The sequence below is a fragment of the Athene cunicularia genome (genome assembly GCF_003259725.1).
Source record: "Athene cunicularia isolate RWA chromosome 10 unlocalized genomic scaffold, athCun1 chr10_part1, whole genome shotgun sequence".
NCBI lineage: Eukaryota > Metazoa > Chordata > Aves > Strigiformes > Strigidae > Athene > Athene cunicularia.
In genome coordinates this window covers 22862426-22883931 of record NW_020799112.1, presented here as the reverse complement: position 1 = coordinate 22883931, position 21506 = coordinate 22862426, and the positions used below count along the sequence as shown (strand labels likewise).

The window sequence follows — 21506 nt, the reverse complement described above, 5'->3', positions numbered from 1 at the left end:
TTGTCACGGAAATAGTTCTTTCTAGACTGGAACTATTCGTCAATAGATTTGGAGGATTCTAGGGGGAAATCTTGGTTAGTGAGTCATTTTGTATTAAAAGGAGCAGGTGAGTTTGGCCATAGTTCATAGCAGACATGAGATCTAGCTCTTGGAGGTTACTGCTGTGGTCTCTTTTTTCCAGGTACTAACTTGCCTGTTCAGTTTTAACTAAGCACATTCTTAAGAAAGTTCGCAGTGGTGGTGTTTACAAGGAAGAATTCTTCAGTAGCATGTCATACCTCTGGTTTTGGAAATTAAAAAAACCAAACCAAAACAAAACAAAACAAAAACAAAACAAAACAAAAAAAACAAACCAAAACAAAAAAACCCAACTCTGAAACCCCCACCCCCCCAACTTTGTGGTAATAAAGTATTTTGAGAGCTACAGCTGTAGTGAACTTAGCAGAAGCCAAGTGTCATGCATACTCATAACCATATTGATTTTGATAGAATAAGTATGTGAAGAAAACAAGGAAAGTAAGCCTGGCTTAAACAGTAGAGACACATAATTATCTAGATAGACACCTAGATAATAACTCTTACTGTTGATGATGACATTTGGTAATGAGAGCTGTTACTTCCCAGCAAGAAGTTCAGGTTAATAAAAAGGTATGAATTGATTTGACTTGACATATTTAAGAAATGTAAATTTTACAGAAAACATGAAGTGAGGGAAGTCATTGTACAGTAGATTCTATTTTTTTCTTCTGGGTTTAGAATTATAAATTTTCTAGGAATGTTATATAAGTATTTCTCAATAGGATTTGAGAAGTTATATTTCTTTTGCTCTGTATGAAAATGCTGACTGTATTTCTGCTCCAAAATGTTGGGGAGGTACTAAGCCAGCTATTTCTGTAATTATTTATTCTGAAATTCTTAGTAATTTCAGTAACTTTACCTTAACCTAAAGAAAGAAAGAAAAAAATAATCACTTCCATGAACAATTGAGAATGTGGCAATCCAGTGGAAAGTGACAGAAGATGGTCTGTGATAATTTAATTACAGGGAAGAAACCCCACCCAATTTACACTGGGCTAACTGAAGGAAAGAAAGGCAAAGAAAGCTTTAAAGAAGAAACCCCCGAACACATAGCTTCCCACGTCCAACTTTGGTTCAGTGATAGGATTGCTATCCTGCATATTTTGAGTGTTCCTAATGCAACCTGGACAACACCGTATGAGAATTTATGATCAAATTGGAGAACATTATTAGCTGTTGTCACTGACAGCACTGAGCAACTGCCTCTGTTCTATACTGGTGTTTTCTATTGATGCATTTTTTGCACTGTGTCTGTTATTGCAGATGGTACGTATCTGTGATTGCATTTAATGATTAAATTGACGTTTCAGGCTTGGCTGTTTGGCAGGGGATTTTTGGTTTTGTGGTGGTCACTTTTATGGAAGTGTACCTAGTAATAGATAGTCCATATGCAGGTGTGCTGAGCCCTTGTGGATGCTGCTTGCTTCTTGGGCTCCTGTAGCTACATCACACATTTTCCGTGGGACTGGGTCGGTTGTTAGACATGAATGTGAAGATATTTGTCCTCTTCCTTTTTCATTTTGTTTTGCAGCAGTGTGATGGATTTTGTTCAGATTTATGAGAGACTGCCGAGACTAAACAATTGGCATTGCAAGCAGTAAAAGTCACTCTCATTTCATTTTGAATTAGAACCATCTATTACCCCTCTACAGTGAGTTTAATAACTCCCATAATTTTCCACTACAGATTCACATAAAGGGCTTGTGGTTTTTTTAAGAGAGAAATACATTTTCTTCTACTTGGACCTGACAAATCTATTAGCAAAACCTCCCATTAACTGAAGAGCTTCCTTTATTTTGCACAAGTTCTTTCCTAACCTTTCAGGTAATTAACTGTAATTATGCTGCTATGTAATTATAGTGTTTATATTCTAAGTAATCTGAATTCTAACTTTATGTAGCAGTTTTTCTAGCTTTTCAGTAGGTAACTCTTCTGCAGTCCTGAGGTAGGGCTCTGTGTTGTAGCCACCTTTTGGAGCATGTTTATTGAAATGTAGGGAGAATTATTCCTTAAATTGAATGTCTGTTTTGTCCTAAACATAATTCCTTCACAATATTTCAGCTTTACTGTTTCTTTTATTATCAGCTTTGCAATTTACTTCATCCTGGACAAGGGGTTTTTGAGAATGGAGGTAAGGATTGTTTTGGGGTTTATTAATAAACCTAATGCTATTGCTCTTACACAGGTATGGGCTTATTTATGGGGACAGGCTCTGTCCCACATGCATTTTGTAGCTGCCACCCTAGCTGGACAGACCTTTTCAGGACAATTAAAATAACTGGTTAACATAAGAGCTTTGCATTGGTTATACAACCTCTGTCATAATGGTTCATTTTATAAAACTCTCCTGGGAGATGCTCACCTACCCTTGCCAGCTGAACTTTCCTAGCCTGCCACACTGAACTGACCTGGAATTTTCACATCATGATATTTTTGTGTGTATTTTCTGGTATATCAGACTCTGGAATTTAGAACACACTGGAAGTTTCCCAGAAATCACAAGAGTAGGGCAGTGATTCTCATGGTGCTTAAGCATGATTGAAGTTCCAACTAGAGTCCCATGGAAATGAAATAACGTTTGTCCAAAATTCTTAACCTTTTAGTTGAATTTTAATTGCTTTTTATCTGTTTGATTCTTTTCTGTTATCTGAAGTATGTTCCCTGGTGGAACTGATATATCTGTTTCCTTAGGTATGCAGAATAATTCCAGTGTCCCTAATATAGTTCTCCCAGCTCATCTTTTACTGGAACGTTTTGGATAATGAAATGTTATTTGTCTGAAACATATGAACTGAAATTTTTGTGGAGGAGAAAAAATACCATTTAAATATTTTCTTCAAAATTCTACATAGAATTAAAATATTCTTCTTTATTATATGAGAAGTAGAGAATAGAGAGACTATAAATATGCCATTAGAAAATTAAATTCTAGTCCACACTGACCTATCTCTTTTGTCCCTGACACAAAGTTGAAAGAAGATAGCCTTGCATGAGGCTAGAAGTTCTCAGCTGAGGCCTGACAACATATTTGTATTTCTGCTATCCTGAAATCCAGGTAGAAACAGAGTAGTTTATGGTTGGTTCATAATCCCTTAAAGGAATATTCCTATCTGCTGTAATGAAGAAGTGTTCCCAGGCCAGTCTGTGTTGGGTCTGGGGTGGAGGTAAAATGCAGAAAACCATGATAAAATCTTCACAGATTCCCCATTCTCTTTCTCCAATAGGTTATTAATAAAACATAAAAACTGTCTAAGTCATAATCTTGCTATAGTCTGTTCTGTTTGGACCACATATTCCTTTGGACAGGAGCCATGTCACAGCGTGTCTGCAGCACAAAAGCATCCTGAAGGACAGAGGCTGCCTAGGGCTAGCTGTGGGACAGCAGCAGCCACAGCCCCGAAGAGTTGCTTCTACTTCAATTCTTTTATTCCCTCAATCAAATAGCTGCTATATTCTGTTGCATGTAGTTGGCAGTAAAACATAAAAGCAAGCTGAACTGTAGTTTTCAGCCTAGGGTAGAGGGCTGTTCACTGGCACTGAAGTGTTCTGAACCTCCCAGGCAACAGATTACAGTGGAGTCAGTTTTCCTAATCTTGTCCTTGGCTCCAAGATGTGAATGTGTCAGCAAGTAGAGAGTCTGGCCATGCAGGAAACATGCCTGGACAATCCGGCACAGCTGCATATGTGATCTATGTGGTGTAGGTGTGAAAACACGGTATTTGTATCCATTGCAGCCACAGCCCTGGGCTGCCTCCTTGATTCCCATGCCTAACAGGTTTTTGACTTAACTAGTGTTGTGCTTTGCTCTGTGCCACTTTGAAAGGTAACTCTGTTCAGAGGCATAAATTAAAAGTCAGTGTAGCCTTGAGATATGCGTAAGTTCCTTTATGAGTTTAAATCCTGTTGTTGCTGTATTGGTTTTGGACTGAACATTGTGCTGTGGTGGTTATGCATGTGATGCTGACTCTTTAAGGAAAATGTTGTTGACTTACAGACCTGTCAGATAAAAGCAGTATTCAGAGAGGACACAATAGCTGACCTGTTTGCCAGCTTGAATACAATGTAAAGTTTCAGTAGAACTGTGCAGACTGAATGTATTTGCTGAAAAGAAATGCAAAGTATCTTGTGGAGAAAGAAATATGGAGCTTTGAAGTCTGGAGACAGAGACAAGCTTCAAGTTACTTATGGAATCTCTGATAAAACTATTGCTCAGCAAAATAAGGAATTTGTTTGGAGGAGTCTCCCTTTGTAATTTTCTGTTTGTCATTTAATCTAATTATAAATTCTACAAATGGTGAGTAAAATGTATTAGTGCACGGGACAATTTGACATGCATCACAGGAACTGTTATCTGAGGCCAGTGTCTCTGCGGTGTGTTGGAGAAAACAGCACCTTGACCAAAGAAGCAAGAGAACTGGAATCTGAGCCCGTGGTAGAGCTGAAATGAGAGAAGAAACATTTCTTCAAACATCAGAGCTTATGGAGGATGCCTCAAGTTTACTTAGGTGATTGGGCCTTCCTCTATAAGCTATCTTGCAACAAATTAATTAAAGCAGACAAGATTCTAGGTACCTTTCTTCCTTTTGCTATGGAGACAGATCAGTTTCTTTATAACAGCTTCTGATGTTTCAGACAGCCAAAGATTATGATAGGATGAAATACTTCTCTGTATTTAATTATCATGTTTTTAATTTGAATTTATCAGGAGACTGGTTGAGTAGAGTCTGCAAAATTGTCAGGCAAAGGAATCTTCTAAAAATAAAACGTCAGCAAAGATATTCAGTGTGATGGAGTTCATAAATAGGTTTAGGAAGAATTGAGCTCATTATAAAATAAATCAAAGATGGATTTTTAGGGATATGGCTGCATTTCAAAGCTATTTTAAATGAGCCTAAATCCTGACTGCAGAGACTGTCTCATTCTTTCTATGGTATTAGGTATTCTCCAGAGCCCTCAATGAAAGGGAATGATATGAGAAAGTATGTGTGGCAAAAAGCACGCATAGAGCTCTCTGCCAGCAGGAATCAAGTGGTCTCATTCACCTGACATTAATATGCAGCTTTGATCTTTTTTTTTTTTTTTTTTTTTTAAATCGGAACTGTCAAATATAGCCTACCCAGAACTAAAGGTGCATACTTCAGTGGAGGTGGGTCACAGGAATCAGTTGGCTGGGTGTGTGGTTCAGGACAGGAAGGTTTTGCAATGCAAGTTTCAGTGGGGTCAATGGCTGGTGGAGGGACAATGTGGGAATGAGGAGTATGTGGCAGAGAGATGGGATTCGGTGTAAAATCATTCAGTTTTGAGACAGCCATGTTTCTAAGGTAATGGGAAATCTCCTCACAAAAATTTACCTTTGGGGATGTGGAGATGATTCTGTATAAAAAATTTTTCTAGACATACCATCCAGGGAGAAAAAAGGAGAGAAAATGTACACATCATTGTTACTAGAAAAAAAACCAACACTTTTCTGATAATGATAATTTCTGAACAAAATCTCACAGTGCTAAAATATTGTAAAGTGGTATATCTAATTTCTTGCCATTAAAGTTTCAGTCACCAGAGTGAAAAATCTGTTTAGACGTTGTAAACAACATTTTAAAAGGATCAAAATTATGTAGATTTGATGTAACATAGTTTTAAAAAATTGAAGTCCTATTCAGCCTGGCTGTTAACCATTCGTCTTAGTAACAAGAACTTTTAAAGTTGCTTTTGAATGACAATATATCTGGAAATACAATTAACTGAGTTTTAATTGTACCATTTCAGTTTCCACTCCAAGACCCATTATCTACTGATACCTCATAATTAGCAAGATAAGCCTTATTATCTAACAATCTATAAAATAAGTCTTTTTGTTAAACAGAATCCAGCTTCAGTATAGCATTTTATATGCTATGTGACAGTACCTCTTCGATACACCTTTTTCAATTAAAAAGTCTTGCAAAATTTGGTAGGAAAGAAGGAATTCCCTGATGCTTCAGAGAAGTGTTAATGAAGTGGTTTACTGCGACCTGCTGAAATTGGCTACTGCTTGGCATCAGTTGCTTGTAAGAGTCAGTTCCGATGCACATGTATATGTATGTATAAATACAGTCACTTTGTGTAAAGGCCAATGGGGAAAATGTTGGAACCATCTGCCCCAGAATTTTCCCAAATACTAAAAGTGTGACCATAGTGGAAACAGCACTGAAAGCAAGCCTAACATTTGACCATTCCTTTCGGAAATCGAAACCTAAGTGAAGTTTCCATAAGTTATGGCCACTGAGTTTTAGCAAGGAATTAATTTACTTTTCTAAAATAAAAGTTTAGATCCATATTATCAAACTAATTAGGCTTCATTCCTATCACTAATCTTGATGCTGACTATATACAGGAAAAAGATGAAAACCAGTTTTGACCCATATGGTATTTATTCCCCTCTGACACTCTACTATTTCCTCTTTTAAGTCTCTGTACATTGTAGTGGAAATATGCTGTTGTGCCAATAGCTCGACATTAGAGATTTAGTGTGAAAAGGAAAGTCCTAAATGCTGCTGCTGTTTATTATCTATGTACTTAAGAATCACCTGTATTTTCTTGCTGCCTTCACTATACTGACCCTCCAGGTTTGCCAAGAGATGTACTAGCTGTCTGAAAATGTCAGACAAATATCAGAGTATGCCAAAGCAGTTTCTTGTAGGGTCAGATTCCTCCTCTGAGCTAACAGCTGTTGTTCTAAAATATATTTAATACCTTAAACATTTGAATTGATATGTGCTAAAAAGTATGGAAAAAGTTTAAAGATGTAACAGCGACATATGGTGCGCTCAGTGATTTACAGATAATGTGAATAATCCTTAATAAGTAAAATTGTGAGTGAAACACATATCAGTGCTCATATTCTACTTAGCTGAGTTTTGCCTATAACTATGCATTATACATTTGGTTATTTTCCTTTTGAAGATGTTCAGTGAACAGGGTAATATGCATGCCTTCTTATCTCGAGGTACCAGAATCATCATCTCTCATGTCACATTAACAAAAAGAGATTTTGCATGTATTTTTCAGTTCTCTAATTTTGCTCAATTTTTTTTTGTTGTTGGAACAGAAGCTGGAAACCATATATAATGTCTCCTAAAATAATCACCATCCTCATTATTTGAATCTGTCCAGCCTTTATTAATTTGGTGAATGAAACCTCTAAACACACATGCAAGGCATCCCAGGGTCCTATTATACCACCAGTGCTTGGCAACCTTTACTTAACCTTGTAACCTTATAAATGACTTGTCAATAAGCCAACTGTATTAGAATTCTCACAATCAGGTAGAAAATTTTGTTCTTTTCTTTTCTGAGAGTTTATTATGAGTCAGCAATGCTTGTCCCTCTAGAGAGGTTTGTCTTATTGCATCTGTGAAGGAAAGTGTTCCTGATACATTTGACATTAACTTCTATCATAGTGGTTAAAAGGCTTGATTTTAGATGTGTAGGGAATTAATTCCAGAATTCCCATTATCCTAATTAGTTTAGCAGAATGACACAACTCAGTGCACTTCCAGGCAATTATTTCACCCTGCAGCTGGTGGCATGATACTAAAGGAAATAGATCATGTGATTTTTGAGTTGCCAGAAATACACCTTGTAGCTATGGTGTCAGAAGATCAAGTGTCTAAATAATGAAAATGCTACTAGTGTGTATTGTTGCAAATTACAGCAAATGACATAGCTTCAGCAGCAGCTAGTGTCGCATCTCAGTTTGTGGCACTTCCCTTTCAAAAAGTGGTATCACAAAAAAGCAGTGACCTTGATTAATCTTCTTAATGGTGCTATTATTGAGGGAACAAAGGTCAGAATTTTGATGCTATTTGTATATTAGTTTTAGAGGAAATACTTTGCTGTCTGCAGTGTAACAAAGAAAATGGCTTCAAGAATGAGGCCAGGAGGCTAAAGAGGTGGATCTGGTCCTGGCACTTAAACACTGTCTAACAGTATCTAGAAGCCTGAGGTTTTTTGGTGATGAATTGAAAGCAGAGGTAATAATACTGATCATGTTAAAATTATGACCATTAACATTACTGGTGCTTCGGAGTTGGGAAGTTGTTCTTTAGAATTTTGAATGGTCCTTCAGGGATGACTGTCCTGGTTTCAGACTGCCCGGCCATTGCAGCCACAAAGTAGTATGTGTTGCATCACCTGGGAGAAACTGATGTACATCCTCAGGCCCTTAATTCCCAGCTCTGTGACTCGACATTCGGCTGTATGAAAATGCAAACAGTACGAGAGTACCTTGGCAAACGGATCTTGTGGTGAAGTTGCAGCCTCTCAGCGACAGACACAAACTTGAAGGCAGCTCAGAGTGACAGAGGCAGCCCCCAGTCCAGATGGTCGCTGTTGTGAGCTTTCAACTAACCAAGAGCTGCCACTAAGGTACACTGCAAAGACAGCAGTGTTTATTCTGTGTTTCTTGCTCTCTCTTTTGCAAGGAATGCTGGTTGGAGACACATCTTGCCTGTACCTTTTAAGACTTTCCATTGTTTCCAACTTCCTGCCATAGAGGATAGTGGCTTGTTTTTGGAGTGAATCTTTTAGGTGCCAGGTTTCTACATATTAGGTTCTACAGTAAATATTTTACTAGTTTTACTTTTTGTAAGCTGTTACTTTTTGACTCCTGTTTCAATTTTGCTTACTTTTTGTAGAAAATTTATCTCTAGACTAAAGATCATAGTGTGGATTATCTTGTAGACACCAACTGGCTGATTTTAACACATTTTCTTTCTCCTCTCTTTCAAATAAATCCTTTACTGCTCTGTAGCAGTGCTTTTTACTAATGAGAGCTATGGCCAGGCTTCCCTGTTATGGCACTTTGTTAGAAATGTGCCTAACATACAAAAGTGATGGCTTACTGGGCTTTCATCAATTTTTAGCCAATTTCACAATCAGGATCAGTATTTTATCTGGAGCTCTGTGATACAGTCAGAGCTCTCTAATTCTCAAGGGGGGGACAGCTCACAAGGGGAAAAATTCCGTGTTCATACAGACTTGTCTTCACATTCCTACATAAAACCAACTTAAAAGAACTGGGTTGTAACTGAGATGGGGTATGAATTATTTGTCTGTAACCTGCTAGAAGGCTTAAAATATAGCCCCACTATAATAAGTAAGGCCAGCTGGCTTCCTTTTCTCATTAAGATTCTGTTTAGACATTTGTAGAATTCCTTTGTTTTGAAACAGTTTCATCATATATCTAGATCATTTGGTACATGGATCAGACATAATTTTACCAAAAGCCTATTCACATGCAGTAGACCAGAGTTTCTAAAGAGGAGCTATTTTTCTGACTCTTTCAAAGATGTTAGCAAATTCTGCACCATATTGAGTGCCCTTTGGCTGCAGGTAAAGAACTCAACAACTTGTGAGAGTGCTAATTAGAGCTAATAATAACTTCAATTACCTGCCTTGGCTTTAAAATGCCTGACAGAAATTACCCTGTCCTTGAAGGACAGAGATTTTGTTTCTGTGCATGTGTCTGATAAGGGATGCTCTTGCCTTCATGTTTCTGAGTGTAGTGATCACACAGAATTAACTAAGTGGGTGCTTGTGTATGAGTGAAAGAGAAGTGAGTAGTGTTGGGGAATCAAGAGGAAAAAAGGCAAAGAGATCTCTCAAAAAGGATACACCAGAATTCCGTTATTAGAGGGATTTCTCGTAGGCTAAATAATCTTGTTAAAACCAGAAATAATAATAGGAAAGCAATTAGAATAGGAATTGGATTATTCATAATCAAACCATTTCTCTCTAATTTTGCTACTTTTTCCATGGTTAGTTTGCTGGAACATGTACAGAGGGTCTGAGGGAAATGAAAGCTTTACTTAGAGCAAGTTACCCAAAAAGCTCTGAGGTACAAGATTTTTATTTTATCTGGCTAATAGATTGCTAATGGTGCAGAAAACAATTGTATCTTCAAGGAGATTGCCCTAGACCTTTTCATTGTCAATATTATTAATGCTAGACAGAAAAAAAAAAATACAATCTTTTATGAGCTGTTATTAGAATGATAAATTTGGGTTTTCTGACTTCTCTTTCTTTTGCTAAAGTGATTTTTGAAAATCAACCAAGTTAGATGGGGAAAAGTGATTTTAAAATCCTAATAGAGCCAGGAATTATTTATAAGATCACTGTAATCATACACAAAAAAGCAAAGGTTAAATTTTGTTTTGTCCTACAAGAATCAGTGGAGAATGCTTCACAGAACCTGCTGTGAAGTTTTCAAGATGTAAATGACATCAGAATCTGGTCACTGTAGTCTTCAGGATTTGGGAGGAATTTTCAGAAAAATCAATAAATTAATATGTCTGGGCTGAATGTGAGAAGTGTCTTCCACTGTTTTGTCAGCTCTGATAATGCTATTACTACTGTTTACTCCTTTGTAAATTCTACAATGTTTTAGGTTTTTTCAAATGCTATTATTTCTAAATTAGAAGATGGAAAGCCTGATAAGGTAGACTGCATATTTATTTTTGGCTAGAGTGGTGCCTGCGCAACTCTAAGCAGACTTCCTCCCCGTCTTGGTGCCACCCACTCATTTCTGAGCTCCTGTAGTCCCCATCATTGTCCCAGCACAGCTGGTCACTAAGTTAGTTGTACAGTGAACAAGATCAGGGAGCTGATCCAGCTAAAAAATAGGAACACCAGGAAAAAATAGGATTATTTTTCAACTGGATCAGTTTCCAAACTGTTTGATTACAAGCAGCTATATTGGCACAATGGAGAGGCTTAAGAAGTACCTGCAACAGTGGCCTGGGGCAAGGGCTGCTCCAGATGTTAATGTCACTAAGTGTAATAAACTACAACCCTTTGGCTTTAAAACGTCTTGCCATCACTGAACACTGGTTAAGTATAAAACACAAAAATCAAGCATGTGAGGCCCTGATTTTCCCCAGAGCTGGACAGATGCAAGATGTTGCCCCTTCTCTTCTATTAATATGAATATTTGATTTTTTGTTAGATTCTTAATTTGATATAACTCTTGTCCTTACTCTCATTTTGGTTATACTGTTAAAGGGCATTCTAAAAATCAAAGAGCTGAGAAAATTCACATTTGATTGCCTTACTCTGGTCAGTTAAGTTACAGACTGAGGGACTAACTTGCTGCACAGCATGAGGGAGAATGTTGGTTTACTTCATTTTCCAGCTACCCACACCATCCAAGAGTGTGCAATATATAATCAAGGTAGAAATTTCCAGGCAGTGTCAGCTCACAGAAAATCCATGGGAACATCTTCTACCAGCTTTAATAAAATTATTTTACTTAGATTGATTTCAATTGTAATTATTTTTACTTAAGATAAAATCAAATAATATTTTTTATTAAATAAAGTAATATCTGAAACACATAATCTTCCTTCTGGAAATTTTAGGGATCGGGAGAGTTCTATAGTACAATAGTTAAGCTGTGTGGCTGTGTTTACTTTGAAAATCAAAAATACACATACTCAGTAGCTGAACTGTTACTCAGTTGTTACTTAAAGTAGATTACTGAGTAACTGTAAAAGAATCTTCAAAAAGATTCTTCAAAAGAATTTAAGTAGCTACTAAGGGCTTGATTCAACACCTGTAGAAGGCTTTTGGGATTCTTGCATAATGTAATTCAGTAAGAAAAACTAATGGTTTACAATTCACATATCTGGCACACTGAACTGGAGGTTGAAACTTCTGCATGTGTCCTAAACCCATTACTAATTCATATTGTTATTTCTTCCTCACAGTTTAGGCACTGAAAGCAATATACTGCTTCAGTAATGGTAATTTCAGAAATGCAGCTTTCTGAAAACTATGATAACAGTTTTAACTAGTGTCTATCATTCTTACAAGGGATTACACTTCTTAAAACATTTCCTTGGAAGCTTGTCAGGTCTGGGGTGAAAGCACTGCCTGAATAATACCATTCATAATATTTTGTTTGTAGTGAATAAGAATTGCCCAAACAATTCCCCCTTAAAAATAAGATCAGGAGTTCTTCCATGTCCCTTCCCTTCCTACTGCCTACCCCTAAAAAGGAAAACTTGAAGGCACTGGCACTGTCATCTTAAGTTCAAAAGTACAAGTCACATAAATACGAACACTAGCAATTCTGCTTTGCCACAACACAGAAAAAATTGGCTGGAAATATAGCTAATCAAAATACCTCCCTCTTAAATCATAAAGATAATTTCTTAGCAGTTTTTTTTTGTCTGAAAACCTGTAAAATTTAATTATTAGTATTTTTATAACAATTCATAGAATTCCAACCAAAAGTCAGTTCTGGACAGGTTTTAGGCTGAAGTCATGATAATTGCTTGGACAATAAATTAATTAGAATTAATTGTCCAGCAAATAAATTAGAATATTTTTTTGGCATAGTTTTTTTTAGTAGAACCAAGGAAGGCATAGACCCCTCCCACCCCAATTTGACAGAATCCCTAATTTGAGTGGCTTTTGGAAATGCAGATTGGCAAACATGGAATTAAACCTTAACTGGTGTCCTTCAACATCCCTTATGACCCATTGTTGCTGTAAAGAAGAGTGGTGCTTGAAATCCTTCAGTCAGATACTACAGATTATATTCAGACTGAGATGCAGAAAGTGGAGTCACAAGTGATTTAATATACACAAGATTTTAAAATGAAAAAATTAATCTCAGCAGGGTTTCTAACATATTTGTTTACAAATTTAACATTAAGATATGAGAAAGAATGCCAGTGTAGTGGGATTTTATGGGAATTTATCAAATCCAGAGGAAAAGCAAGATCAAACATATGCATAGATTTTTCTTTTTGACCTTGGATCTGCACTGTCATCATCTCCCCATGGTTCAGCACCTTCCTCTGTAAGTAGTCTGCCATCAGTTTCACTTGCTGAGGTAAGGCAATATGCAAAATTCTAAAATGGTATTTGGATCAAATATTTCAAAATAGCAGAATTTTTGAGGGTTTCTCTAATGAAAATTCATCTTTCAGATGGGACATGCAGGTTTTATTTCAGTGAGTGTTTAAACACCTTCTCCATTCATATTCAATATTTCCAGATTTATTTTCTTGCCATTTCCATTATTTGCATGATAGCTAGTTGGAGCAACATCATGAAATCTGGAGGCCAAATAGGAGCCCAAATATAAATGCCACTGTTGGTAAAAGATGGAAATGGGTTTTACTGAGCTGGACAAGCAAATCAGAGAGGGCAGGGGAGTGTGTATTTTTAGGAAACAACTCCTGTTTTCCCAACCACGAAGAAACCATGTTGTATTCGAAGTATTTCAGCACGAGCAAAAGCTTTCATTAGCTGATCATAATGGGTAGGTGTAAGGCTGTGCAATCCTATGCAGCTAATGCTTCCTGGGAATGTTAGCAATTGTAACGATTTTTTAAAAATTAAAAGGAACAATCAAGAAAGACATTCTTAAAAACCAGTACATGTTTCTAGGAGAAAGCCTACAAAGTGTGAAAAGGATAAGTTTTTACTTGGAACATAGACATTAAATATTTTTTTGCAAGAATTGTAATTCACATTTGGCCATTTGCCAAAGCAGTGAACTTTATCACCCAGTCTTGGCATGTGCAGATAGATGGCCCCTTCTGTCTCTTTTGCCAGTTATTGCTCATGTTGCCAGGAAATCTTAATCATGTTGCTTGGAAGTGGCTGCTGGCCCATCCACCTGCTGCCAAGCTATTCCGCTGTATAAGGAGTCCAATTTAGCTTCAGCAAACAGTCTCTTAGCTCTAGCTAACATATAAGAAAAAAGGTCACTGTGCTAAGGCCACCCTAGTTGCCCATATGGTGTTATGAGCTACATCATCAATATTGCACTGCTGTTGATGCAACCCTATTATTAACCCTGAAGCTCCACATGGATTTGGCATGTCTATGTTTTCCAAAATGAAATCGGCAATATAAACCCAGAGTGAACCACAAAATAAGCAGAAAAGAAAAATGTTCTCTTTAATTATTAATGTTTTTATTGATAGCTATTTTCCAATAAAACTATATATATTAAAAAATAACTATAACCTCCTCTAGTTTGAGAGAAAAGGAAGAAAATCAGTTAAGCAATTAGACTGCACTGCCACGTTATCAAGAAATGTTGTGTATGTTCAAGTTTCTCAAGTGTCATATGAGTTCAGCCACTATTCATACAGTATTAGACAGAAGAATGTAATGGCTAAGTGAAGTGAATTACAATCCTCTGGTGAATTTAAGCTCCTCATTAAGAAGTTCAGTCACTTGCATTAGTAGAAATATTGAAACTTGTTTCATGCATGGATAGTTCCTTTGTCGATCGAATTCCCATTATTGTCTCTCTTCATGGGAAAAAGCAAAGGGTCTTCAGTTAGTTAGACTACAGTTATATTTTGGACTCTGTGGTGAAAATTTATGTCTAACATATTTGTAGATCTTTCCAGGTGCCGTAAGGAAGAATAATTGGTTTAGATGATAGAAATTTTGGTAGAATTCTAAGACTCCTAAGAGCATTGCAAATGCTGTATACACACACAGTATTTCTGAAACTCAGAAGGTGACAGCAAATACATTTGTACAACTTTTCCTAATAGTCGCATAACATAGATCGTTAGTGTAACTGGTTGGTACCCTAACATCTGAACTTTCAACTTCCAGGACTTCTTGGACCAATATTTTGGTATGTCTTAAAATTTAGCTCCTGAATACCTGTTTAAACCTAACTAGAAGTGATCTGAATTTCAAGGTTACAAACTCCACTGAAGTAAATCAGAAATATTAATGTTTTTTAGTCTTGTTTCATTAGGCTGTAATCATGGTATATTTGTGCATATGAAGAAGAGAATGAGAATCATGCTCTTCAGTAATTTTTTTAAGCCATTTTGAATCCAACTTTATAGAGAGAAAGAGGTATCAAATATTAAATTCCTACATGTTTTCTGAAAATCAACAGTTGGATAGAGAAGAGACACACTTGTAGCAACACATTTGATACTACATTCACATAGGGTTCAAGTAAACATTTCATTCTAGCACCTGGCTTATCCATGAGACTTTGCTGTTACCTTGCACTCTGTCTTTTGGAGACAATCAGCTGCTCATCAGACAGGAAAACTCAAAGAGGACTGCTTTGTGCTTGACTTCAACTCATGCAGACATTGTGCATGCTATTAACTCAAGCCATTTTGTCCCTGGAATTTGATCTTGTTTGAGCACTAATACCAAACACAGGAGAGTAGTAACTTCCCACTTGGTGCACCCAGCAGCCCTGGGCCAGTCACTACCTGATCCACGAGCCTGTCTGCACTAGCTAGTCAATGGACACAAGAATACCCCTGAAACAGTCACAGCATGTATGCAGAGCAAGGCAAAAATAGGCTAGGTAGCAGACATGAGGAGGTGACAATAATGCAGGGCTGGGGAGGGAGACCAAGGCATACACCTCAGAGTGAAGAGGGCCCTAGCAAGGGTTGTGTGAGGTACGTGAGGAAGCTAGAGTGTGCTGTCCGTGGGTACCGTGGGGGCATTAAGGCATGGGGAAATTCAGGAAGATAGACATACTGTGGAGAGGAGGAGAAGGAACTGAGAACCTTGGGACAGGAATGTCATGGAAGTACAGCTGGAGCTCAGGACATGAGGAGTTTAGGGTATGTAGTATCTAAGTGACTGGGAACCAAACTCACTTAGTTCTGCTGCTCATGGAAGTACTCATCTTAAATTCAGCCACCCCTCAAACCGTGGTTTGTAAGTGGTGCACAATTTATGAGATACTAAATTTGTCCATCTGAGGAGAGCGGAAGGCAGAGTTTTTTTCCATTTGAGTTTGAACTTCTAGTTGGACATTTTAGCCAAGGAGTTTCAATCACAGGAACAGATTGCTGTGCCATTCTGTCCCATGAAAGGAATTGAGTTTGCTATCTTCGCTTTCTGTCTATGCTGGAAAATTATAATTTTCTCTCAAACTAGAAGTAAAACTGGGTTACTAGTACCCTGTGAGGTTGTTTGCTTTGTGTTCATTTGACACAGTATAAATCCAAATCACTCAGAATTAATGGAAAGTTAAGGCACAGATTATCATTACACTGAATATGCTTTGAGGAGCTAAAAGGAAGGAATACATTTTTAGTATTTATTGTAGACTTTAAATAAATGTTAGATAGTAAAAGTGATATTCACCTTCATTGTTAAAGGTAATCATCTCATCTTAGCAGACTTTAGTTCTCTATCTCTGTAGTTTAAATGACTTTGGAATCTTCTAATAGTTTTTCAGCTTCAGGTAGAAATTATCATTTTGGTAGTTTTTCAGATCTGATAAGGTATACTCCATGTACATTGCATTTTATTGAGGAATTTTATCTAGGCTTTGGAGCATTTGATATACCCAACACATCTTTTATGTCTCTATAATACGACTGGGGAATTAAGAAAACATAACAGCTGTTCAAATTTCTGTATAACCCATTCCTATGATCATTATTATAATCTTAAGGTGTTAGCACCATAATACTTAAAACATAGCAGAATTGGATGACAACTAATACGTTACTACTTCTTCTGGGCAAAAACTGTCCTCCTCAACTGCCAGCTGCAAGATTGTCAAGTAAAAAGTACTAGCTCAAAAGCATGCATCTGCATGTCGATTGCTGTATAATTCTGCTCTACACAACCAAGTGGAATAATGGAATAAATTCCCACCTAGTTTTATGTTTCCAGGAGAAGAATCAACATACATAAAAGCTTAAGTTTAAATATTTTTCACATGCTTTTAGAAAGAATCATCTTCAAATATCTAAAAAGAAGGATGCTAGGGAGGTTATTTCTAGGTGCTTATTTCTGGTCTTTTTCTGGGATGCTGCTTTTAGATAGTGAACTTTCACCAAAATACACCAAACTTATTTCCAGCTATATAAATATAAAAGAAAACCATGTCATTTCAAAAACACTCTGTGGCTTTTTAAGAATAACCTCTGTGTGTGTTTTAAATGTGATGTTGTGTTTGTTTGGTAATGTGGTCCATCTTATTCTACATAATTAAGTATAAAATAAGAACCTGTAGTATGTATTTATGTACATAACTTGAACAAAAGGATTTGCATACACCTGTCTACAGTGATTTACCTGCTGCAGGCTAGTTCTTATAAATTCATTTTGTAATGCCATTTATTTTACTGTGGATAGAATGATACAGAGAAAATCGTAGCAGAGTTGTGTATTTGCTGGTTACAAATAAATGAGAAGGACTTCTACACATCCTCTTTTAAAGGATGGTTCCCTTATAAGCAATTGCTTGTGTTAAAATTGTATGCCATAGACTCAGCTCTGAGAAGGCTTTGTAGCTCTTTATATACTGTTCATTGCTGCAGTTCCTGCTAAAGCAAGAACAAGCAAACTCCAAGGCAGAAGGATATTCAGGTAAAATGTATGCTATGCTTACTGAAAGCTGTCTCCCCTTGACAGCATTGAAAGGACAGCCCCATTTAGGGCTAAAAACTTCACTGCCCTTCCTTAGTGAGGATTAATGATTTATTTCCATTTGCGTATGACATTGCGGCAAACAGATTTGCCTCATTGAGAAGTGAAATGAGTTAAAAAGACTCCTTGAGTTTCCTAGGTGTGGCCACCACACTGGAGCTGATTTGGGGAAAGACAGAACTAGCTGAGCCATGCTGATGAATCAAATGGTAAAACAAATAAGGCAAAGTTTCGAGAACAGGGCATTATGTTATCTTCTGGACAAAGCTGGTGTGGCTGAGGTGGGCCTGGGAAAGGAGAACAAGGGGAACGAGAGGTGCAGAAATACACATCAACATAAATGGATAGTTGGAGTTGGAGCTGCACCAATTTAAAACTGACAGGAGATGAGGGTCTGAGTTCAACATAATGGAATAGCAGCGCCTTTAACCTTGTAACTACTCTCTATAGCAGATCTAGTTAGGCTGTGGATAGCCTCTAGAAGAAAGCACAGTAGAGGTCTTTGCATTTTTAGAAACGTACCTGCTCTGCTTCTTAAATCAGTCTCTCTCTCCAACATACTATGAATTTAGGTGTATCTGCTAGTGCTAATGTGACATATGACCTGTCTTTTCTGGCCCACAAGCAAGGTTTTCAGCTGCAGAAGCAATGAGCAAACAAGTGATGTCTGTTGACACAGGAGTACTAGGTCATGAGGGGAAAGGGGGATGTAGAGAGTGAAGTGACTGACCTTGCTATAAATGGTGCCAGAGAGTGGGGGTAGGAGGAGGTGAGCTGGCAGAAGGCAAGACCTGTGACCGCCAAAGAATGGGGCTGCAGTGAATTCCTCTCTCTGTCTTGTCTTTGGATCTAAGGTGAACTAAACTTTAAGCACACGATGGAGTCTGAATAGACCTGGGCAAAAAATGATGTGAGAAACCTCATATGAAAGTCAGTGCTCTGATTTTTGGTTCTCTCAAAAATACAGAGTTTGTTTAAGGTTTCTAAATAGCTTCCTGAGTTTCAGTGACTGTTAAGGATGTGCAGGTCTGTTAAGGATGTGCAGGTCTTGCTGCCTGTTAAGCCAGGCCAAGTTACGGCATTAATTGAAATTTACAGTTCTCATTGTGTTTTAATTCAAGGTTTTTACCTTGTTCGAAATGAAATCCAAGGGAAAGTTTAATGTGCGGAATCAAGGAAAGGTGGTCCTGCCTCCTAGAGATTGAAATCACTGTGCCTGTTACATGCAAAGTGTTTTTATAGCAAATGGCTTCTAAAACTGTTAATACAAATTAACATAAATACAAAACGCAGCTACTGAAAGAGGCCGTACTTCTGTGAATGTGCATATCTTGCTTTATTTCCAGCTAAGGAGAAAGTTGCATTTAACCCCTCCAGACTTTGGGTATTAGAAATGCAGATAGATAAGAAGGGAAACTAATGCATGCTATGTATGGCTCCACGATGAAGGCAAACATGGAATTATCTTTGTCAATCACGTTAGAGGTTTTAAGAAAGGCAGTTGTGTGATGCACTGTCATGCTGACATAATGTGCAGTGTCACAAATGTACAGAAGATGGTTGTATGACTCTGTAAGTTATAAAGACCCTCCACAGTACTTCTCTGCAAAGCATGCTGCAGATGTATCTCACTCAGAGATACTCATCACACTTCAGGTGAAAGGCAGCCTACATTAGGCAACTCAGAAAATGAAAGCTTAAATGCTGCCCGATAGCTAAAAATTTTTATTCATAGTTGGAGACTGAATCTATTTTATAGAATACTTCCAGCCCGAGAAGATTGTAAGTGATATCAGTTCAGTGTATATTTCAAACTAATACATTTTAAAATTAGCTTCAGCAGAAGTTTTGCTGAAGGTCAGATTACCTTAAGTTTGTAGTCTCAGAATATATGGATTTCCACTGAAAAATGTTTGTTGTAATTACAAACAACTATGTTTTCCAATAAACACCGACAGTTGTAAATGCCATAATTTAAGGGAACATAACACTCAAAAAATCCCCAAACCCCAACATGTTGATGACCACAGTCAATACTACTTAAAGCATAAACATTTCAAAAAAAGTTCATGATCACTGTGTTTGATAGGATATTACCTTTTTTCTTTCCTCCATGTGTATTTCCTGGGGTGATGATACAAGAAAGCAACAAAAATGAGAGAAGTTGCAAACTGTTCATTTCTTCTTCTTTCTCTGAGAGTTGGGGAATGCACTGCTAAATTCTGCCAAGAGATGGGAAAAGGAGAGTTATCAATGCTTGGCAAGAAATTCTTTGCCCATTAATCATTAACCTAGAATTCTCCTGCTCACTGCTCCAGTCCTTCCTTTTATGGAAGTGACAATGGAATTTGCCTGTTTCCAACCTCTTTCTTTTTATTTTATGCCACTTGTGGCAGAAATAATTTGGAACTGGATTCTCCTACCTTGCCCAACAGTGCTTGTCTCTGAACACAGCGAACTTGAGGGCATTTTTTCCCAGAAATACTGCTAAAGGCCATGGGTAGCCAGCTGGAATGTCGTTGGTCAACAGCTTAGTCTGAACATATTGCAAAATAACCATAAGAGCTGAAGGTTATTCTAAATATTTTGTTAACACAGATAAATCCCAGTAGGGGAAACATCAAAATTCTCTATATAATAAACATTTCTCTTCAGTCATAAAATTGGTACTAGATTTTGGATAATTGCAAAAATGTCTCCTTTCAAATCAAGAGAACAATTTTTATCACATAAGAAATTTACTAATAACACACAATTAACCGACATCTCTCTCCACTGCTGGTAAAACAACCATAAGGAAGTGTATGTAGTAAATGTGGGAGTAATTTCAGAGAAGTTACTACTAATATGGTATATTTTATATTGGAAATCAAATAAGAATCTTAATTACAGCAGTGTGTGTAAATGCCACAGTGAACAGGTGATACTGCAAGGTGAGAGGCAGAAAATCCTTGTGGATAGGCAGCGAGTATCACTGCTAAGTGGGGCCTTGCACGCGAGCAGGACCAGATGCTGTCCTCCAGGCCTTGCTAGCGTCAGTCTGGACCATGACAGTTTTCCCACATCAGTCAGTGTTCTAGAGACACACTCTAGCTCATCTTAAAGGAACTGTGCCAGTGATGATACACCCAGATAGTGTGGGCTGCAGATCAACCTTCCTTTCCACTAATCGCTGGGTTGCCAGCCCATGTGGGCTAATGTTGCCAACCTCCATTGCTACCTGCATACCTGAGCTGGTATACCGTTAGCCAGACAGGTCTGCACTATACCGCACTTCTGTGCTTTGACAGCACTGTGTCCTCTTCCTTAGAAAGAGGTCTCTATCACTGTAAACTTTCTCCCAGGTTTTGAGTGATTACGAAACTTTGATGTGCTCAGGAGGGGGTGATAGTGTAAATTCTTTGTTAAGTGTTAAGGATTTGCTGTTAGTAATGGCAAATAGAGACAATATTTTAAGAACTCTAGAACTATCTGTGTCAGACTAAATGACTGAAACAGAACTTGTAAACTTGAAAAAAGTGTATTTTGAGTATTTGGTGACCTCCAGATTTTTTATGAAGCTTCCTATAATTACTAAATGTAGAATGTGACATCATAGCCATACCATCCCAGCCTGAGGAATTTTTCATTGTTTTATTGGTTTTATATTTAAGAACTATTTTAAAGGGTCCCAGTTAAAAGATTTGTCTCTCTCTTAGAAGACAGTAAGTCTTGTAGGACCCATATACCATAGCAGAACTGGTATGTTAGACTACCAGAAAAAACTAATCTCAGCAGGGAAATGCTGCTTTCATATTTGATGTGTTGTTTTGGCATACAAGAGCATGCTTCATGGCGAGTGGAGTGGCTCATGGTGCTCCATAAATAAAGGAGAAAAATACAGATCACTTCCTTTCCCTGCGCACTCCAAAGAGCTTCAAGTCTAGGATACATCAGACAGCTAGAAAACTCTACAAGCAATCTCTAAGGTCATACCAGTCACCACA

At 37.5% G+C, this 21506-nt stretch overlaps 1 protein-coding gene across 3 annotated transcripts in view; it reads right to left on the bottom strand.

The window, feature by feature from the left end:
- The window catches only part of LIPC (lipase C, hepatic type), a 71060-nt gene that overhangs the window by 28528 nt on the left and 21026 nt on the right, over window positions 1-21506 (bottom strand). For 2 of the 3 annotated variants that reach the window (XM_026856442.1, XM_026856443.1), the window contains one exon: window positions 19618-19742. In XM_026856442.1, coding sequence (XP_026712243.1) covers window positions 19618-19699 — 82 coding nt within the window. In that variant the 5' untranslated portion in view covers window positions 19700-19742. Of the gene's footprint in view, window positions 1-19617; window positions 19870-21506 lie in introns of those variants that run through there. The other variant, XM_026856444.1, reaches the window with a different exon arrangement.